At 40.9% G+C, this 22,026-nt stretch overlaps 3 protein-coding genes across 5 annotated transcripts in view; 1 reads left to right on the top strand and 2 right to left on the bottom strand.

Annotated features, from left to right (window-relative positions):
• The window catches only part of LOC127531871 (zinc finger protein OZF-like), a 199,775-nt gene that overhangs the window by 12,803 nt on the left and 164,946 nt on the right, over positions 1–22,026 (top strand). The gene's annotated exons all lie outside the window — the stretch shown is intronic.
• The window catches only part of LOC127531863 (zinc finger protein 665-like), a 149,680-nt gene that overhangs the window by 125,545 nt on the left and 2,109 nt on the right, over positions 1–22,026 (bottom strand). The window lies entirely within an intron of this gene.
• Positions 7,902–22,026, bottom strand: part of LOC127531869 (zinc finger protein 665-like) — a 103,961-nt gene continuing 89,836 nt past the window's right edge. The window contains 3 exon segments of the mRNA XM_051942120.1: positions 7,902–7,972; positions 8,342–9,905; positions 9,908–10,547. Of these exon segments, the coding sequence (XP_051798080.1) occupies positions 8,986–9,905; positions 9,908–10,547 (1,560 nt within the window). The 3' untranslated portion in view covers positions 7,902–7,972; positions 8,342–8,985.

The raw sequence follows: 22,026 nt of genomic DNA, 5'->3' as shown, positions 1-22,026 counted from the left end.
CACAGTTTAGGACCGGAAATTACCCTCAAAGTTATTCTCAGTTCTGTTATCAGTTCAGCGTCTCCACACCAGCACACCTCCAGCAAACCTCTCTCTCTCTCTCTCTCTCTCTCTCTCTCTCTCTCTCTCTCTCTCTCTCTGACGTACAGCTGAAATGTTGCATGTTGTCCGGTAATCCCAGGGCTGGAGCTGAAACCAGAGCAGTCTTTAAATCCACAAGGCCTTCTGCATGCTTTCTGTCCATTCCACTACAGGGGAACCTCCTGCAGAGTGGCCGCTCTCATCACAGAGTCCACAGCAGCACAAACACAGATCCAGTGACCACAATAACTTGATGTTATTCAGCAGTATCAGTCTTTTAGGAGAAAACATCCACTGTCCTTCAGACAAGACATGACCCAGATAGGTGACCTTCAGACTGCAGTACTGTAGTTTAAACAGTGAGGTAGTGTGACCTCTTTCAGCCACTTTCTTCAACAGCAGAACAGAGTTCATGTGACAGGCTTCTTTTGGAGGAAAGAGAAGAAGGGTAGTGCTGCCACCAGCCAGGTGCAAAGTCACTGAATCACAGCTCATGGCCACAGCACACACCACAGGACTCCTAACAAAGCCGTGTAGAGCCTGGCCCCCAACAACTAACGCCCTTTGATTGAAATGAAAACAGATACTGACTCTCTGGATGCAGAGAAAAATGCACAGTTCAGGTCAACTAATGGAGCTCATTTTTAAAACGAGGGGCAAAGAGGCAAAAATAGAATTAGTGTCCGGTAAACAAATCTTGAACAAAGCTCCATTCATATGAATGATTATGTTTAGGAATTGGCAAAATGTGAGTCTTGCATGGATTGTTTTCTCTCCACGAACACTCCTTGATCCAACAGGAACTAAATGAAGCCCTCTATGCCTGCAATTGCCCTTTAAGTAAATTACACTTAATCTTAGGAACTAAAGCATTAAGTTTAATTCTTAGATTTAACTTGAACAACATGAGCTAAAACAGTTGTCACACATCCCACATGATTCTTTTGTTTAGCCCTAAGTTCACTGGGGACCTCAGGTAAATTTGAAGGGTCCATACAGAATAGGAAAGGGTGCTTCCTGTAAAACAGACATTCTTTGAGGAAGAGTGATAGTCTCAGGAGGTTTAAGAAAGACATATCATCTCCCAAGGTTTTTGTGGCAGCAATCAGCAAAGTCGGAGATTGCATTTGGGAAGAGTGAAAACTGAAGGTTAGTGACGAGAGAGCAGCAGGTACACATCAGGGGTCTGAACATGGAGCACTAATGGATGGATGGATTTGCTAAAACTGCAGAGCCGGGTTCTGCTCGAGGTTTCTTCCCTGTTAAAAGGGTGTTTTTCCTTGCCACTGTCGCCTTTGAGCTTGCTCTGGGGGTCAGGCATATGGGTTCTGTAAAGCGTCTTGAGACGATTTGACTGTAATTGACGCTATATAAATAAAATTGAATTGAATTGAATTGAATTGAGCTTTGTGATGTTGATGGATCTAGTAACTGTGGCTTTGAAACAGCCATCTGTGTTAAATGTCAGCAAAAGGAAGCTGTCAGATATGTGAATTCATTTTCAGTTCAGAGGAGCTTTTATGGTACGGACTTGTGTCCAAATATTTTAACAGTAACGGCAAATCAAACAGTAATATATCATTAAAACTGATGTATGCACTGAATATCATTCTTTGTCGCTTTGGCTGTGGCAAGTTGATGCTTCTTTAATTGTCATTTTCCTTATTCCCCTGAATGCTTTACATTCTATAAGAGAGCGTATTTCTGTCTCATTCTCACCTGTTGAACAGGGACCACATTCTGTTGCTATGATCATGATTTATGGTTTTTAAAATGCCATACAACGTCAGGCAACACTCTAATCCACTTCGGCTTTTGGTTTCCTCTTTCCAGTGTTCCAAATAAGTTTCCTAATATTGAATTTTATTTTGGTTTTCCCAGATTAGTGTTTGGAATGCAGTGAGGCTGGTTACTGTGTATGTGAGAGGAGTTAGTTAATCCCAGCACCAGCTGACATGGAGACTCTTTCTGGACTCAGTTCTTGGCTTTGGAATGAGAGTGTTCGGTGTTTAAAGATCAATTATCTGCCTAATTCTTCTCTACATATTATGTGTGCATGTGTGTGTTCCTGTGTTTGTGTAAAATGCAGCTTTAAAGATTCCCATTGGGTGAAACTACACTCTAAAAAAAGTTTATCCTCAAAAACAATAATAATAAAAAATAAGGCAGCAGTTAGCATCAGCCTCCCTGAGTTCATCCAGTGAAATTATATTCCATGGTGAAGCTGTATTGAATCAGGAGGTTTAATCTTTCCTGTACTATCAACAATTACTGAATATCTGACAACATAAAGGAACTGGAATTGCTGATTGGACTAAAAAAAACGTTATGAAGTCAAATTAATTGATTACCACAACTTGAATTTTGCTTTAATCCAATCAATGCAAAAATTTCATTTTAAACTACACAAAATATTAAGTTGGTGTAATTATCATTATTGTTCATTAGTGTTGTGTTGGGAGTTACTCCGTGATTCACACTTTAAATGATCCTACCGTATGGTACCATTATTTTTGGTAAACTGTCATTTGGTCTGAGGAAAATTTTTAAAACTCTGATGTTATTTTTTTCATATTTACTGCAAGTTCTGACTGTTTTTGGCTTTGAACTATCTCATGTGTAGACTTGCTGTCTGAGTCAGAAATGCAAAAAAAAATATCGCAGTTAGAAAGAATTTTAATATGTTTTGGAGAAATCTGCTAAAAATCTGTTCAGTTTGAATTTAGGGAGAACTCATTTTAAAACGGCATGAATTACAGACTCACTGACATTAGTTATACTTTTCCATACAATGCAAAATATGTTCAAAATGCAGCATTTTATTAAAGTTGTAGCCTTGTCATGTAAGTCTGCCATTCTTTCATTGACATGTTACACTCTACTTCCCCTTTTTTCTTAACATAATCACTTTTCCCTGTTTGTAAAATCTATGCAGGTTGTTAGAAATGCTAGCAGACTAGAAAGTGTCAGTAGTTAGATTATAGCTAAAACCTAATGAGCTGAATGTTTCACTCAGATAGTTCTTTTTATGTTTTCATTTTTGATTTCCATAGTTTAGAGTGGAATGTGTTGAAACCATCTAAATTTGGATTCAGAACTGTTTCCAGGCCTCACTTTTAATTTTTTTCTGCTTGTTGTTTTTATGTTGCAAGAGAGTACAAAAAAATAAACATATAAACTCACAACTGATTATTTTTGTTTAAAAATAGTACAAGAAGGAATGCAGAAAATCTGTGTAGTTTTTTTTTTAAAAAGAGGACTTGTTTATATTATATTTTGTAAACTGAAACAGATTCTGCTGCCCTAAACAGTGCACCAAAATCTAGTTTAGATTTTGGTTTTATATTTCCAAAATTGGATGTAATCATTTTAGAATCATATGTTTGCATTTAGGGGCTGCACAGTGCAGTAGTGGTTAGCACTTTCGCCTTGCAGCAAGAAGATCTCTGGTTCAAATCCCGGGGTGGGTCTGGGATCTTTCTGCATGGAGTTTGCATGTTCTCCCTGTGCATGTGTGGGTTTTCTCCGGGCACTCCGGCTTCCTCCCACAGTCCAAAAACATGCTGAGGTTAATTGGTTACTCTAAATTGCCCGTAGGAGTGAATGTGAGTGTGATTGTTTGTCTGTATATGTAGCCCTGTGACAGACTGGTGACCTGTCCAGGGTGTCCCCTGTCTTTGAACAAGTCAGCTGGGATAGGCTCCAGCACCCCCCATGACCCTAGTGAGGATAAAGCGGTGTATAGAGAATGGATGGATGGATGTATATGATGGCAGTTTTGAGTTTCCACTGACTCTTAATCTTATTTTATGGAATCATTGAAGTGTGCATCTTTGCCACAAAAACAATCATGTATTTACCTTTCATGAATTTATTATAAATCTTATGAATATGAAAAAATGTGCTGGGTGAAAAATCTACTCACACTGGTGTATGAATGTGTGTGAATGTTGGTGGTGGTTGGAGGGGCCGTAGGTGCGGATTGGCAGCCACGCTTCCATCAGTCTGCCCCAGGACAGCTGTGGCTACAAATGTAGCTTACCACCACCAGAGTGACAATGTGTGAATGACGATGGATTCATTGCAGGTGCTTAGAGTATGCCTGAATAGAAAACCGCGATATAAATCTAATTCTAAATCTAAATATTTCATCTGCTACTTCTTTTAGACTGGTCACAGTTTTATCATCATTTCACTGCTTCCTCTCTCATTTTCACACATTTTTCCATTAACAACCCTAAGGATGCAAACTGATCAAAATAAACCACAAAATGAGCAAATGTTAGCTTGTCAGTGTTGTGAAAACTTCAGTCTAACATGTCAGTGTGTAGTTTGATATCTGGAGCTGAGTTGCAGCTCGTTGTCTGGACTTCTGTCTTACCTGAATGTTTCCTATCTGGCTGAGGAGGCTTCATTTTTCTGTCACAGTCTTTGCTCACAATGTCTTCACAAGTTTCACACTTGAAATCTTCACCACAACTCTCCAATATCTCCAAGGTTGTGTGTTAAACTGACTTTCTCAAGTGTTTCAGTGTTTTTCTTCAGAATATGGAATGTGGTAATGTTGTGTCTCTCGGTATTATCCAACTTCTACCAGACGTAGAGCACAAAAGAGACAGAGACGGATTTACTGCTGCGGCCATTCGAGCCATTTATTTTCACACACTCCAGTATATCGGTGCGCCCTCTAGTGACTCTTAGAAATAATAATGACGCCTCACAGCAGGTAGAGATTAGTTCTGTAACCCACAATACATAACAGGTAACAGTTGTTAGTTCTTCTCTCTGACATCACAATGGACTTTTAAAAAATGCATTTACTGTCTTAGTACTTGTTCTCTGTGCAATGACAGTAAAGTTGGATCTAATCTAATCTATAAAATGACCAAAATGAGACAAAAATGGACAAAATTTTTCAGTGGTGAGAAAAAGACCCAAACAGAGTCTACTGAACGGTCCAACAATGTTATGGGACAGTTCAAATGGGACACAAAATGACCAAAATGGAACATAAAACATCCGACCAAGATAGAAAAATACCATAAAATTACAAAATGGACATAAAAAAAGACCAAAAGTGGCCAAAATGGGACTAAAATTAAGCAAAAATGACAAAAATGACCAAAACCAGGCACAAAAATTAGCAACAAAATGACAAAAATGAGACACAAAATGTACAAAATGAAAAAAAGCAATGTGAAACTGGTGTAAAATGACTAAAATGAGAGATAAAATGAGCAAAACAGACCAATAACAGATCAAAATAACCAAAAAAAAAAACATGAAAAGATGCAACATTTTTAAAAACGGACCAAAAGATGGAAACTGATCAAAATTAAACACATTCTGACACAAAATGACCAAAATGATCCAGAAATCTTCTCTTACAGTCATGAAACTGTCCACATTTATTCTATTCAACATTCTGAGGGTTTTTACAGAGAGCTTTGTTTTGTTTACTGTCTGTGGACCTGGAAGGAGCAGCTTCATATCTGGAAAAAAGATTCACAATCAACGCTTTGTTCAACAGAAGAGATCATCTTAGTTCAAAGTGGCACCAAATCCATGTCATGTTTGGGTCGTATGTTGGCCTTTAACTTTGAGCAGGTGTGTTATTATTTACAGTGTTTATGGTAGAATGTGGCCGTTTTAATGGCAGATCACATGGAAGTAACATGAGCAACCAGCTGTGGGTGCTGGGTCGCACACATCACCCAATTCCTGGAGCAGAAAACACAGAGCTACATGCAAAGACAATGTGATTTGAACCAAAACATTGATTCTTGTATTTTAACAATATAATTATGATTAATCATCAGAGAATCACTGAACCAGCTCTGCATCTAACGGGTTCCTGCAGCCCAGAGGGATCTGAGGAACCATTAAGCTGGAAATTGGCCCTGCTGCTCACTGCCTCCATCCAGACGTCTATCCCTCTACCACTGATAATTCATTTAACTGAATAACCACTTTGAATGATTTAATTAATTTACCAGTCACGTCTGTTAACGACAGCTTTCCTCTTAATAGATTTTACAACTAAGACACTCAACAAGAAATTAGACCTGAATTCTGTGAAGGCCGGATCTCAAGGACTTTAAGTTTGTGGAGGACTTCATGAACTTTTACTGAACCCTGCATGGAGAAATCTTCTTGGCAGAGGTTCAGTCTGTGTCCAGTGTGCATAGGCTGGTGTCGTTGTAGGGTTCCTTGTTGGTTGGACGTTGGTCAAGACCTGGCACGTGCAAGGGGGGCTGGGGGGGCTGAAGCACCTGCCCCTTTTGCACCTCATGCCCAAAGTGCCCTTGTGTCAAAGTTTTTTTGTTTTTTTTTTTTTTTAAGTGTGTGTGTGTGTGTGTGTGTGTGTGTGTGTGTGTGTGTGTGTGTGTGTGTGTGTGTGTGTGTGTAAATCTGTGTGGTCCAAAATAATAAATAACTCAAACAAACAAAAAAATAATTCAGGTCTACCCTCAGTTGGTCACATGATCCAGGTAGACGACAGTCACGGCCCTGACATGCCCTGACGTGCCCCGAAGCTCACCGTTAGCGCTGCTAATTTAGAAACGAAAGACCCGAAGGAGGACAACCAATGGTCTGGTGCTGCTAATCTTGAAAGGGAAGACTCAAGGAAGGACAACTGATGGTCTGGTGAGTATGTTTTGCAGCGGTACTCGTTTGTGCACGGTGTTTTCTTGCAAGATGACTGACGAAGTAAAGTGAGCATCCTGTGTGAGTGTCTGACTCTCACACACCTCTCATCAGTTATAGTTAGTTAAACATCGCTAGTTAACCACACAGCGTGCTGAGAGGATAAGGTGTGCCAGACTTCTTTTTGTTTCTGTATGTTTTTGTCATGGGCAAAGTGCATCAGAGAGATGTATTATTTTACTGTCAGTGAGCTGCAGTGTGTTTCCTGTGTTTCTAGAGGCAATGAGGCAGAGGTGATGTTATTTCACTGAAACTATGTACATGTATATTCACTTAATTTTGGACTGGAAATTATTGTATTGCAATATAAATACAACAACGGTAACAATTAGAATTAGAAGAATTTGAATTGTGATTTTCTCAACCTCTCATTTCAACATATCAGTATTTGTTGAGAACATTTGTATCTGAATGTCTGTCTGTGTGTGTGTGTGTATACACACACACACATATATATATATATATATATATATATATATATATATTACACACACACACAAAATTAATATATATGATATCCATAAATATAAAATATATAGCTTTTATAACCTTGCTCTCTTGCGCAAAGTGGATAGTCAAATTCAATAAAGCACAAATCAGTTTAAATACATGATTTCTGTATCAAATACTTTTTTATGCTTTATTATTAGCACTATGAATAATAAAGGGCAGATTATGAATCAACCCCATGGAGTAAATCTGTGGTTATACAGTGTATGTCTTGAAAAGGTATGAAATGTCACTGCGCTTGTGTGTGTGTGTGTGTGTATCAGATTGTGGTTTATCAATCATATTTCAATTTGCAGAGATGCCTCGTAAGGAGAGGAGGTCGAAAGAAAAACAAAAGGAGCTGCGTGAGGCTGCGAAAGGCAGTGGATCACTCACCAGCTGGATCACAAAGAGCACAAAAGGTAAGAATGACACAGGTGTGTCGTATGTTGTGATTTTATGTTTCATTCTTTCAGAATATCTGCTGCTACAATTCACCCAGGTATATTGTAGGTATGTTTCTGTATGGTGTTTATGGTGTTTCAAATTCGTGCTCCATGTGCCCCCCTTTGAACTCTGAGCACCTGCCCCTCCAAAGGTCTCTGCACGGCCCTGGTCCAGACTGGTCAAAGCAGCACTGTTCACCATTGGAAGAGTGCTGACAAGTCTGAGAGTTTTGTCCATCTGTTCCGTTCTGCTTGGAAAACAAACACACAAAAACAGAGAACGTCAGTGTTTCCTGCAGCATTGAAGAACTGATGCCTTGCCTGAGAGAGAGAGAGCACCCCAAATGACATCTGAAGACACTTTTACCTGTTGGAATTTAACATTCAGTTTTCTGATTACGTCAGAAGCCCTAATCTAACATATATCCCCAGATTAACCTGGCCCAGAATGTGTCAAAACAAATACAGGTTAGACTGAACGATAGCTAATAATGTGTTAACAGAATTCAACTGACCACAGTTTTTCAAAACAGTTTTGAAACAATTTTGCAGCAATAGCCAAAATTATCCAATACATAATTGTGTGTACACTGTGACTGAGACCAGTCTTTACATACCTCACTGTGACACTGATTGAATGCTTTCTTTCTGGTGTGGATCTGCTGGTGTTGTTTCAGGGAACCCAAAGTTGTAAAAGTCTTCTGACACTCGTCACATCTGTATGGTCTCTCCCCAGTGTGGACACGTTGGTGAATTTTGAGGTATGCAATGGAGCTGTAGCGTTTCCCACACTGGTCACAAATGTATGGTTTGACCCCAGTGTGGGTCACTTCATGAGCTTTTAACTGTGAGTACAATAGAAATGGTTTGCCACAGTAATCACATGCGTACACATCATGTCCAGTGTGGATGCGTTGGTGACGTTTTAATCTCTGTTGGGAGCTGAAAGTTTTTTCACAGGAGTCACAGTGGTACCGCTTTCTACCAGAATGGGGGCATTGATGGATAAACAACTGTTCATGTTGAGTAAAGGTTTTCACACACTGATCACAGTTGAATGGTTTAACTCCACTGTGAATGAGTTGATGGCTTGTTAGATTACTCTTCTGATTAAAAGTCTTTCCACATTGATCACAGTTGAAAGGTTTAACTCCACTGTGAATGAGTTGATGGCTTTTTAAGTGACCCTTCTGAGTAAAAGCTTTTCCACACTGATCACAGTTGAATGATTTCACTCCACTGTGAATGAGTTGATGATTTGCTAGAGTACTCTTGTGAGTAAAAGCTTTCCACACTGATCACAGTTGAATGATTTCACTCCACTGTGAATGAGTTGATGACTTGTTAGATGACTCTTGTGAGTAAAAGCCTTTCCACACTGATCACAGTTGAATGGTTTAACTCCACTGTGAATGAGTTGATGTTTTGCTAGATCACACTTCTGAGTAAAAGCCTTTCCACATTGATCACAGCTGAATGGTTTAACTCCACTGTGAATGAGTTGATGACTTGCTAGAGTACTCTTCAGAGTAAAAGCCTTTCCACACTGATCACATCTGAATGGTTTAACTCCACTGTGCATGAGTTGATGACTTGCTAGAGTACTCTTCAGAGTAAAAGCCTTTCCACACTGATCACAGTTGAATGGTTTAACTCCACTGTGAATGAGTTGATGATTTGCTAGAGTACTCTTCTGAGTAAAAGCCTTTCCACATTGATCACAGCTGAATGGTTTCACTCCACTGTGAATGAGTTGATGTCTTTTTAAGTGTCCCTTCAGAGTAAAAGCTTTTCCACACTGATGACAGCTGAATGGTTTCACTCCACTGTGAATGAGTTGATGTTTTTTTAAGTGTCCCTTCAGAGTAAAAGCTTTTCCACACTGATCACAGCTGAATGGTTTAACTCCACTGTGCATGAGTTGATGACTTGTTAGATGACTCTTGTGGGTAAAAGCCTTTCCACACTGATCACAGTTGAATGGTTTAACTCCACTGTGAATGAGTTGATGTTTTGCTAGCTCACTCTTCTGAGTAAAAGCCTTTCCACATTGATCACAGCTGAATGGCTTCACTCCACTGTGAATGAGTTGATGTCTTTTGAAGTAATCCTTCTCAGTAAAAGCTTTTCCACACTGATGACAGCTGAATGGTTTCACTCCACTGTGAATGAGTTGATGTTTTTTAAGTGTCCCTTCAGAGTAAAAGCTTTTCCACACTGATCACAGCTGAATGGTTTAACTCCACTGTGCATGAGTTGATGACTTGTTAGATGACTCTTGTGGGTAAAAGCCTTTCCACACTGATCACAGCTGAATGGTTTAACTCCACTGTGAATGAGTTGATGGCTTTTTAAGTGACCCTTCTGAGTAAAAGCTTTTCCACACTGATCACAGCTGAATGGTTTCACTCCACTGTGAATGAGTTGATGATTTGCTAGATTACTCTTGTGAGTAAAAGCCTTTCCACACTGATCACAGTTGAATGATTTCACTCCACTGTGCATGAGTTGATGACTTGTTAGATGACTCTTGTGAGTAAAAGCCTTTCCACATTGATCACAGCTGAATGGTTTAACTCCACTGTGAATGAGTTGATGACTTGCTAGAGTACTCTTCAGAGTAAAAGCCTTTCCACACTGATCACAGCTGAATGGTTTGTCCACAGTGTGAATACGTTTGTGAATTCTTAGCTTTGTTGCTGTGATAAAAGTCTTGCCACATTGCTCACAACTCAGTGATTCATCTCTTTTTGCTGTTGTTGCTGAACCATCCTTATCCTCCTCAGAAGTCCCACATCTCACTCCATTGCTGTGTTTACATTTCTGTAGCAAAAGACAAAGATAAAAACAGAGGCAGTGATGGAAGAGCAATCATGAAAAAATTGAACCTCAAAGTCTCAATTCCATGTATTTGGACACGAGGCTGAAACAAGATCAAGAATCTGCAGACATGCTAGCAGCTTTGTCATTAGAAACCTAGAAATGTGTCAACTGCACACTCACAATGTCAACAAAACTATTTTCACAGGCCGATAGTTTTCAGCTTTCTGCACGGTAGTTTTAGAATATTGGGTAGTAAAATCTGTCGATCAGCGTGAAAAGCAAAGCAGAGCTGGGACTGATGGGATTGTACCACAAGGATCTCTTGATCCCCAGACTTTCCGTTAAGTTACATTACTGGAGAAATGTACAATATGAAAAGCATACAACATCAATGTCCAGATTTCGGTCTTAATGGCAGCAGGGTCAATTCAGACCACCAGCACTTTCTTGTTTCTCCTAGGGGATCAGATGTTGATACCAGTCCAGAAAAGAACTGTAATTCTGCCACTGAATTCTGGATTTGACCCCAACGACCCGGGCAATTTGTTGTGCAGCAGTTACACAAGCGTTCATCATCAAACAACAAAAGCAACAAAACAGTAAAACAGTTAAAGGAATAGCAACGATTAAAGGAAATGTTTGAAAAATTTAAAAAACACAGTAAAAGAATTACAAGCAAAATAAAAGCATTTAAAGAAAAATCAAACAAAACATAAGATAGACAGGGACATCGGCAGCAATCTTGGTCATTTAGTCAGACGTAGTAAAAGTTTTCAATAAACGGCCACCGATGTAATCAGGTAGAGGACTTTTCTTTGGTCTGTACTGTTTGAGACACCAGATTACATTGCCCACATCAAGAAAGGGATTCTGTGGAGAGGCTGACATGACACAGTTTTTAGACTCAGCCCGTTTAGCCCTAAAATCATGGGAGTCAAACCTGACATAAAAACTGTTTAGACTTTGAGTCAGCTCAAAATCAGAATTATAACCACTGAGCTGAACTCTCTCACTGACACATTAATTAGTCCCAGTGATCAGATTCAGGCCATCCCGGACTGAACTGAGGTTGTTCATTTTGAGCTGAGACTCAAGTTTGTCTTTGTGTCCAACCTGCCTCCTTCCATTTCACCCCCCGCCCTGGACCCAGTGCGTTGCGTCGTGTCGGGCCGGAGAGGGCATGAATTTTAAAACATGTCACCACTCCCACACGTAAAAAAGGAAATACTTTAGATATTATTTCAACTTATGGACTGTCAGCAAACATCACTGCAGTGACTGATGTTTGTTTTAGTGATCATTTTTGTTTATTCTTTGATGTGTGCTATTTTAACAAGCAAGAAATTCCAGAACGAATTGTTAGGAAACGCTATCTTACTGCAGAAGTGGCTGCAAATTTTATTGAAATTTTAAGAGATACCCCTCCGGATATTTTACCCTCTTCTTGTGATTTTATTGTCGATGGTTTTAACAGTAAACTCAAATCAGCCCTTGACAGGGTGGCTCCAGTTAAATTCAAAACATTAAAAACAAAACCAACACCTCCATGGAGAGGAGAAGAAATTTTACAATTAAAAAGAAAGTGTCGCATCGCTGAAAGGAGATGGAGAAAAAACAAATTAACAGTCAACTACCAAATTTTTGAAGAGCAAATGTCAACGTACAATAATGCAATTAAAAAAGCAAGAAGAAATCATTTTTCAAATCTAATAGCAGAAAACCACAATAATCCTAAAATCCTCTTCTCAACCATTGATCATTTAATTCACCCTGTTTTTAACCTTCCTCTGGACTTTTCCTCAAAGTCAATGTGAGAAGATTTTGCTGTCCACTTCTGCAATAAAATCGAGTCAATAAGAACAAATCTCTCCTGCACCCAACCTAAAACTTTTTACACCCCCAAGCTTTTATTCTCTAATGAGGAGACACTGGAGAGTTTTGTCCTGGTTGATGCTGAAATGCTTGACAAGGTTGTCTCACATCTAAAACCAGCAACATGCCTTTTAGATCCCATCCCCACATCCTTTTTTAAACAAATTTATGAGTCTTTTAAACCAGATCTTCTTAATATTATTAATTATTCTCTTCAGACGGGTGTTTTTGCTTCTGCTTTTAAAAAAGCTGTGGTCAAACCCCTTCTGAAGAGAAACAATTTAGATCCATCTATTTTAGATAACTACAGGCCAGTTTCCAATCTGCCATTTTAAGTAAAATTCGAGAAAAACTTGTTTTTAACCAATTAAATGATTTTATGAACGTTTTAAACATCTGTGAAATCTATCAGTCTGGCTTTAGGGCCAGTCACAGCACAGGGATGGCCTTAGTAAAAATAGTGAATGATCTCAGGACCAACATGGATCAAAAACTGACCTCTGTGCTTGTGCTGCTCGACCTGAGCGCAGCTTTCGACACAGTAGATCACCAAATTCTTTTAAATAGACTCAGTGGCTTTATTGGAATCTCTGGCACTGTTTTTAATTGGTTTAAATCATATCTCACTGACAGAAAGTTTTATGTGAACATAGGGGAATACCAGTCAGGACTCTATAATGTTAACTGTGGCATCCCCCAGGGTTCAATTTTAGGTCCCACACTTTTTAATATTTATATGTTGCCTTTAGGTGATGTCATCAGGAGACACGGCATCAACTTTCATAGCTATGCTGATGACACGCAACTTTACATCGCTGTGTCTCCTGATGACTCAGGGCCCATCGATGCCCTTTTTAATTGTATTTTAGATGTCAGGTCTTGGATGGCAGACAACTTTCTTCAGCTCAACCAGGACAAAACCCAGGTTTCAGTCATTGGTACAGGTCCACACAGAGAGAGAAACTGGAGAGCAAACTCTGAGCACTGTCTTTTAATCCATGTTAGCACATCAAAAATCTTGGAGTTTTATTTGATTCAGACCTTAGCTTTGACCTGCACATAAGAGATATTACGAAAAAATCATTTTATCATTTAAAGAACATCTCCAGAGTGTTCTCCAGTTTCTCTCTCAGGCCAATGCAGAGACTCTTATTCACGCTTTTATTACGTGCAGAATTGACTATTGCAATGCTCTTCTTTCTGGTCTTCCAAAAAAAACATTTCACAGCTACAGCTGCTGCAAAATTCAGCTACACGCATGCTGACAAAGACCAGAAGGAGAGCTCACATTACTCCGATTTTAAAGTCTCTGCATTGGCTGCCTGTATCTTTTAGAATTGATTTTAAGATTCTTTTACTAGTTTTTAAGTCTTTAAATGGTCTTGCTCCTTTTTATTTATCCAATTTGCTTTTACCCTATGAACCCAGGAGAGCCCTCAGGTCTTCAGGTAGTGGTCTTTTAATACTCCCTAAAGTCAGAACTAAAACATACGGTGAAGCCTCTTTTTATTATTACGGCCCCCGTCTGTGGAACAGCCTACCTGAAGACCTGAGGGCAGCACCTACTGTTCATATTTTTAAAATAAAAACTCAATAAATGATGAATAAAAACTTCGGCCCAATTCGGCTCATCCCACCGTGTTCTTCGGCTCATTTCGGCTCCTCCATTCGTGTTTGTAAACACCACGCGAATGGCCGGGTGGCTGCAGACTCTGACGTCGCGCTTCACTTCGTTGCATAAACACAACACAAGATGCTGAAGACCTCGACTGTTTGGGAATTCTTCAGTCAACTGAAGACAAAACGAAGGCAAAATTTGGACCCGGGAGACCAGACGAACGGATCCGAATATTCGGGTCGTCTCCACCACAAGCCGCCGACGCGCACAACCCCCACCCCGTCGGACGTTACGGGGCGGAACGAATATTCGAATATTCGTCTTTAATAGGGCCCGGATATTCGGAGGCCAGAAACCACTATTCGGGCCAGCCCGAGAAGCAACTTTCACATTGTTGTAACTAGGCATGCCGCGATTTTTGAAAAACACGATTTAAATCAGTTTTTTTTAATGATTCGAATCGATTCAATTAAACCATGAATCGCGATGTGGCCTCCACGCCAGCAGAGGGCGCACTCGAGCAAAACTACGTTCTCTATATGTGGCGCCACTCCAGCGACAACAGGAAAAAAGAAAAAAGGGAGAACAGGGGGGCGAGTGGGCTAACTTGGCAAAGACTGGTTTATCGGAAAAGTTTTTATTCATCATTTATTTATTTATTTATTTAATGTGGGATGTTTTTCCATTCATTTTATTTTAAGAGAAAATATATTTTAAGTCATTCTTTATTTTTTTTATTTTTAATTCGGAATTTATTAGGGTCCGAGCACCGAGGGTGCCGAGCACAGGCGGTGCAAGGGCACCGACTGTCCAAGGCACCAGCGGTGCCAAGGACCCTATTGAAACCCTAGGGTTTATTATTAGGGTCCGAGCACCGAGGGTGCGAAGGACAGGCGGTGCAAGGGCACCGACTGTCCAAGGCACCAGCGGTGCCAAGGACCCTATTGAAACCCTAGGGTTTATTATTATTATTAGGGTCCGAGCACCGAGGGTGCGAAGGACAGGCGGTGCAAGGGCACCGACTGTCCAAGGCACCAGCGGTGCCTCGGACCCTATTGAAACCCTCGGATTTATTTATTTTTTTTCTCCCGTAAAGTAAATTGGCTTTTTGGCGGCCTTATCATACTCCAAAACGCGTGAAATTTGGTGTGCACATCAGGACTGGTGAAAAATTTGATATTTTATGGGAGTTGCGCATGTGCGTGGCAAAATGGCTCTATAGCGCCACCTGCAAACTTGAAAAAGTAGTCATTAGGCCAACTGCCACAATGTTTCATGTACAGCTACAATATTTGGTGGGCATATGCAGAACATCTGGACACACCAAAAAGTCAATTACAGCCACGCCCTAAACCCAACAGGAAGTCGGCCATCTTCAATTTGCTGTAAATTTTTCAAACTTAATCGCTCCTCGGGAAATGAATTGCCTTTTTGGGGGCCTTATCATATCCCAAAACGCGTGAAATTTGACGTGCACATCAGGACTGGCGAAAAATTTGATATTTTATGGGAGTTGCGCATGTGTGTGGCAAAATGGCTCTATAGCGCCACCTGCCAAATTGAAAAGTGGTCATTAGGCTAACTTCCACAATGTTTCATGTATAGCTACAATATTTGGTGGGCATATGCACCACATCAGGACACATCAAAAAGTCAATCACAGAAATGCCCTAAACCCAACAGGAAGTCGGCCATCTTCAATTTGCTGTAAATTTGTCAAAATTAATTTCTCCCGGCAAATGAATTGCCTTTTTGGGGGGCTTATCATATCCCAAAACGCATGAAATTTGGTGTGCACATCAGGACTGGCGAAAATTTTGATATTTTATGGGAGTGGCGCATGTGTGTGGCAAAATGGCTCTATAGCGCCACCTGCAAAATTGAAAAGTGGTCATTAGGCCAACTTCCACAATGTTTCATTTACAGCTACAATATTTGGTGGGCATATGCACCACATCAGGACACACCAAAAAGTCAATCACAGCCACGCCCTAAACCCAACAGGAAGTCGGCCATCTTGAATTTGCTGTAAATTGTCAAAATTAATTTCTCCCAGCAAATGAATTGCCTTTTTGGGGGCCTTATCATATCCCAAAACACGTGAAATTTGGCGTGCACATCAGGACTGGCGAAAAATTTGATATTTTATGGGAGTTGCGCATGTGTGTGGAAAAATGGCTCTATAGCGCCACCTGCAAAATTGAAAAAGTGGTCATTAGGCCAACTTCCACAAAGTTTCATTTACAGCTACAATATTTGGTGGGCATATGCACCACATCAGGACACACCAAAAAGTCAATCACAGCCACGCCCTAAACCCAACAGGAAGTCGGTCATCTTGAATTTGCTGTACATTTGTCAAAATTAATAGCTCCTCGTGGATAAGTCTGAGAGAACTGAAATTTGGCCAGTACATGCACCAGACCTTTCTGATGAAAAGTTATCAAAAACTCAACCAGAAGCCAAAAGGTGTGGCCATGGCAGAGCCTCAAACAACTGATCCTTCGCCATGAAACAGGAAGTGGTGTCTAATTCTTCTCAACATGCTACAATCTGCCTGAAACTTTACATGTATGATGACAGTCCTGTCCTGATATCATCCACATAGGGATATTCATTGACAGTCATAGCGCCACCTTGTGGTTTCAGGAAATAGACATCTTTTACACTTTCATGCCCTATTGTTACCCGGTTGATCATATTCACTTCAAATGCAGTGACAACAGCCTAAACACATTGATGATGCATCCCAGTGAAAATGGTGACTTGTCATCAAAGGGCGTGTCTGTGGCGGCCAAACCAATTTCGATGTTTCGCCATGAAAATTTAACAATTCATATCTCAGCTGAACAAGATCCTATCTGCCCCAAACTTCACATGATGGACACCAGGTCCAGTCTGAACACATCCACACTCATAAATTCTGAAAAAGTCATAGCGTCACCTGTTGGTAATAGTAAGTTTAAGGCCATATATTGTCAGGTACAATGGCCCCAAACTTAGTGATATCATGCTGGAAATTGGTCAGTCGAGTCTTCACCTCTTGACAATCCCACACTGTGAAGGGTGTGACATTTCATGCAACGCTGTTGCCGTCGCAACCAAATATCGCCATGCAAAACAAAGTGCTGTTTGACAGGTTAGAAATACTCCAATGCTCACTAAAATTACCACACACATCACCATCGACCCAAGGAACGACACCGTATGCATCTCGGCACTGCACATGCTATAGCGCCCCCTACAGTATTTTTAACAAACAGCCCCCCAGCACATTTCACCTACATCCATGAAATTTGGGAGGCTTATAGAGCACATCAGGACGCACAAAAAAGCCTCTTGGAGCCATGTCCTAAACCCAACAGGAAGTCGGCCATCTTGGATTAATTGTGAGATTTTTGATGATTTTTCTCATTTTTGAGAGTTAATACCTCCTAGGCCATAATTCCAGGAGACCTGAAATTTTGTCAGTCCACACAGCAGGACTTAGTAATGAAAAGTTATCTAAAGTATAACCAGAAGCCAAATGGCGTGGCCATGGCGACCATCACAGTTTTGATGCTTCGCCATGAAACATCAACTGCTGTATAACTCTCCTCTGCATGCTCCAATCTGCCTCAAACTTTCCATGTGTGATCACAATCCAATCCTGATCACATCTACAGGCCAACAGACACTCTCAGTCGCAGCGCCACCTGTTGGAGGGACAGTAAATGCTGTATAACTGGACTCTACATGATCAAATCAGCCTGAAACTTTTCATGAGTGATCAGAGTCCAACCCTGATCACATCCACTGCTTGAAATACACTCTGAGTTACAGCGCCACCTGGTGGTGGATGGGCAGGAAATGCTGTATAACTAGTCTGAACATGCTCCAATCTGGCTGAAATTTTACGTGTTGATTAAACTCTGGTCCAGATGTGATTCAGAGGCCGGCACACACTCTCAGTCACAGTGCCACCTGGTGGACGTGCATGGATTCGCCGACCAGCGTGGATGCGAGGACCCGTCCATCGCTGCTTGCAGCTTTAATTATTATTATTATTAGGGTCCGAGCACCGAGGGTGCGAAGGACAGGCGGTGCAAGGGCACCGACTGTCCAAGGCACCAGCGGTGCCAAGGACCCTATTGAAACCCTCGGGTTTATTATTATTAGGGTCCGAGCACCGAGGGTGCGAAGGACAGGCGGTGCAAGGGCACCGCCTGTCCAAGGCACCAGCGGTGCCGAGGACGCTATTGAAACCCGAGGGTTTATTATTATTATTATTTTTATTTATTTATTTTTTTTCTCCCGGCAAATGAATTGCCTTTTTGGGGGCCTTATCATATCCCAAAACGCATGAAATTTGGCGTGCACATCAGGACTGGCGAAAATTTTGATATTTTATGGGAGTTGCGCATGTGTGTGGCAAAATGGCTCTATAGCGCCACCTGCAAACTTGAAAAGTGGTCATTAGGCCAACTTCCACAATGTTTCATGTACAGCTACAATATTTGGTGGGCATATGCACCACATCAGGACACACCAAAAAGTCAATCACAGCCACGCCCTAAACCCAACAGGAAGTCGGCCATCTTCAATTTGCTGTAAATTGTCAAAATTAATTTTTCCCGGCAAATGAATTGCCTTTTTGGGGGCCTTATCATATCCCAAAACGTGTGAAATTTGGCGTGCACATCAGGACTGGCGAAAAGTTTGATATTTTATGGGAGTTGCGCATGTGTGTGGCAAAATGGCTCTATAGCGCCACTTGCAAAATTGAAAAAGTGGTCATTAGGCCAACTTCCACAAAGTTTCATTTACAGCTACAATATTTGGTGGGCATATGCACCACATCAGGACACACCAAAAAGTCAATCACAGCCACGCCCTAAACCCAACAGGAAGTCGGCCATCTTGAATTTGCTGTACATTTGTCAAAATTAATAGCTCCTAGGGGGTAAGTCTGAGAGAACTGAAATTTGGCCAGTACATGCACCAGACCTTTCTGATGAAAAGTTATCAAAAACTCAACCAGAAGCCAAAAGGTGTGGCCATGGCGGAGCCTCAAACAACTGATCCTTCGCCATGAAACAGGAAGTGGTGTCTAATTCTTCTCAACATGCTCCAATCTGCCTGAAACTTTACATGTATGATGACAGTCCTGTCCTGATGTCATCCACATAGGGATATTCATTGACAGTCATAGCGCCACCTTGTGGTTTCAGGAAATAGACATCTTTTACACTTTCATGCCCTATTGTTACCCGGTTGATCATATTCACTTCAAATGCGGTGACAACAGGCTGAACACATTGATGATGCATCCCAGTGAAAATGGTGACTTGTCATCAAAGGGCGTGTCTGTGGCGGCCAAACCAATTTCGATGTTTCGTCATGAAAATTTAACGATTCATATCTCAGCTGAACAAGATCCTATCTGCCTCAGACTTCACATGCTGGATACCAGGTCCAGTCTGAACACATCCACACTCATAAATTTTGAAAAAGTCATTGCGCCACCTGTTGGTAATAGTAAGTTTAAGGCGTTATATTTTCAGGTACAATGGCCCCAAACTTGGTGATATCATCCTGGAAATTGGTCAGTCGAGTCTTCACCTCTTGACAATCACACACTGTGAAGGGTGTGACATTTCATGCAACGCTGTTGCCGTAGCAACCAAATATCGCCATGAAAAACAAAGCCCTTTCTGACAGATTAGGAATACTCCAATGCTCACTAAAATTACCACACACATCACCATTCACCCAAGGAACAACACTGTATGCATCTCGGCACTGCACATGCTACAGCGCCCCCTACAGTATTTTTAACAAACAGCCCCCCCAGCACGTTTCACCTACATCCATGAAATTTGGGAGGCTTATAGAGCACATCAGGACGCACAAAAAAGCCTCTTGGAGCCATGCCCTAAATCCAACAGGAAGTTGGCCATCTTGGATTGATTGTGAGATTTTTGATGATTTTTCTCTTTTTGAGAGTGAATACCTCCTCGGGGATAATTCCAGGAGACCTGAAATTTTGTCAGTCCACACAGCAGGACTTGGTGATGAAAAGTTATCAAAAGTTCAACCAGAAGCCAAATGGTGTGGCCATGGCGACCATCACAGTTTTGATGCTTCGCCATGAAACAACAGCTGCTTTATAACTCTCCTCTGAATGCACCAATCTGCCTCAAACTTTACATGTGTAATCACACTGCAATCCTGATCAATTCCATAGGCCAACATACCCTTTCAGTCATGGCGCCACCTGTTGGATGGACAGGAAATGCTTTATAAGTAGCCTGTACGTTTTCCAATCAGCCTTAAACTTTACATGACTGATCAGAGTCCAACCCTGATCACATCCACTGTTTGAAATACATTCTCAGTCGCAGCGCCACCTGGTGGATAGACAGGAAATGCTCTATAACTGCTCTGAACATGCTACAGTCTGGCTGAAATTTTACATGTATGATTGGACTCTGGTCCAGATGCGATTCAGAGGCCGACATATACTCTCAGTCACAGCGCCACCTGGTGGACGTGCGTGGATTCACCGACCAGCGTGGATGCGAGGGCCCGTCCATCGCTGCTTGCAGCTTTAATTTTAAATTGGTATTCAATTTTTGTTCAGACAAAAATAAATATGCCTTTGTTTGTGCCTGGCTTGTCTACCTCAGGAATTAAAAAAAAAAAAACATTCTCTGATGCAGTATTTATTTGAAAAGAGTGTAAATAAAACAAAACAAGCTTTGTTGTGTTCGTATAATGTCTTAGTTTATGCCTGGTTTTAAATAGAGTTAACTTGATCTGAAATAAAGGGGAAAAAATCTTGATACTGTACTGATTTATTGAAAAGAAGGCAGTAGGCCTATTGTAACAAAAAAGGAAAAAAACAGGATTTGAGAGTTGACAAAACAGTTTCCACTTTCCAGTCATTTCCTATGCAGGTATAAAGAGGATAGGAAAAAAACAGTATTGTAAAACAAAAAAAAAAGAAAAGAAGAGAACTGATGCAATTTTTTTGTCATTTGCTGCTAGGTCTAATTTGTATTGTAAAGAGCATAAGAGAAAACACTACTGCTAAAAAGAGAAATAATAATAATAATAAAAAATCAGTCATTTACCTTTTGTGTTGTACATGATTCGAAGCGTGATTCGAAGCGTATCGTGAGTTGAGTGAATCGTGGCATGCCTAGTTGTAACAGATCAAAGATTTTGTCTCATCTAGTGGGGCATGTGATGTACTGATGGAAGTCTCTCAGTGTCTGTTTTAGTGTGCAGTGGTTCATGTCTCCCAGACTGATGTTAGGGGAGTTGGACTGAAGTGTCTGGATGACCTGATGGATAAGCCCACAGGCATTTATTTCACTGGCCTTTGGACAGATATAGACAGGTTTCACAAATATCTGTGGAAGTTTCTGAGGCAGATATGGAGGGCACAGTGAAACAGAAAGCAGTTCTAAGTCAGTAGTGCACAGTTTCTTAAGCCCAAGCTTTCATTTGCTGGCTGATGTTGCTTCAATATTTCCACATAATGTTCTACCCTCTTGATGCCATCTATTTTGTGAAGTGCACCAGTCCCTCCTGCAGCAAAAACACTCCCACAACATGGTGCTGCCACCCCCATGCTTCACAGTTGGGATGGTGTACTCAGGCCATCCTCAGCCAGCATCTTCACAAGATCGTTTGCTTTTGTTCTGGGGTTGATGAGCACATTTCCCTCCAAAACAATCCTAACCTTAACCAATCTCCATCTTGAGCAGTAGGATGGCTTGACATTCCCATGGTGTGGATCTGTGCATGTAATTGTTTGGACAGATAAACGTCAAACCACAGCAATCTGGAAATTGCACCCAAGGATGAACCACACCAGTGGAGGCCCACAAATGTCTTCCTGATGTCTTGGCTGATTTCTTTAGATTTTCTAATATCGTCACACAAGGAAGCAGTGTGTTTGAGGTCTGCCTGAAAATACATCTTAATCTATCAAAAGCTTTC

Source organism: Acanthochromis polyacanthus, chromosome 22 (assembly GCF_021347895.1).
Source record: "Acanthochromis polyacanthus isolate Apoly-LR-REF ecotype Palm Island chromosome 22, KAUST_Apoly_ChrSc, whole genome shotgun sequence".
In the NCBI taxonomy this organism is placed as follows: Eukaryota; Metazoa; Chordata; class Actinopteri; family Pomacentridae; genus Acanthochromis; species Acanthochromis polyacanthus.
Note: the sequence above shows the minus strand (reverse complement) of the source record. Positions and strands in the feature narration are given on the sequence as shown.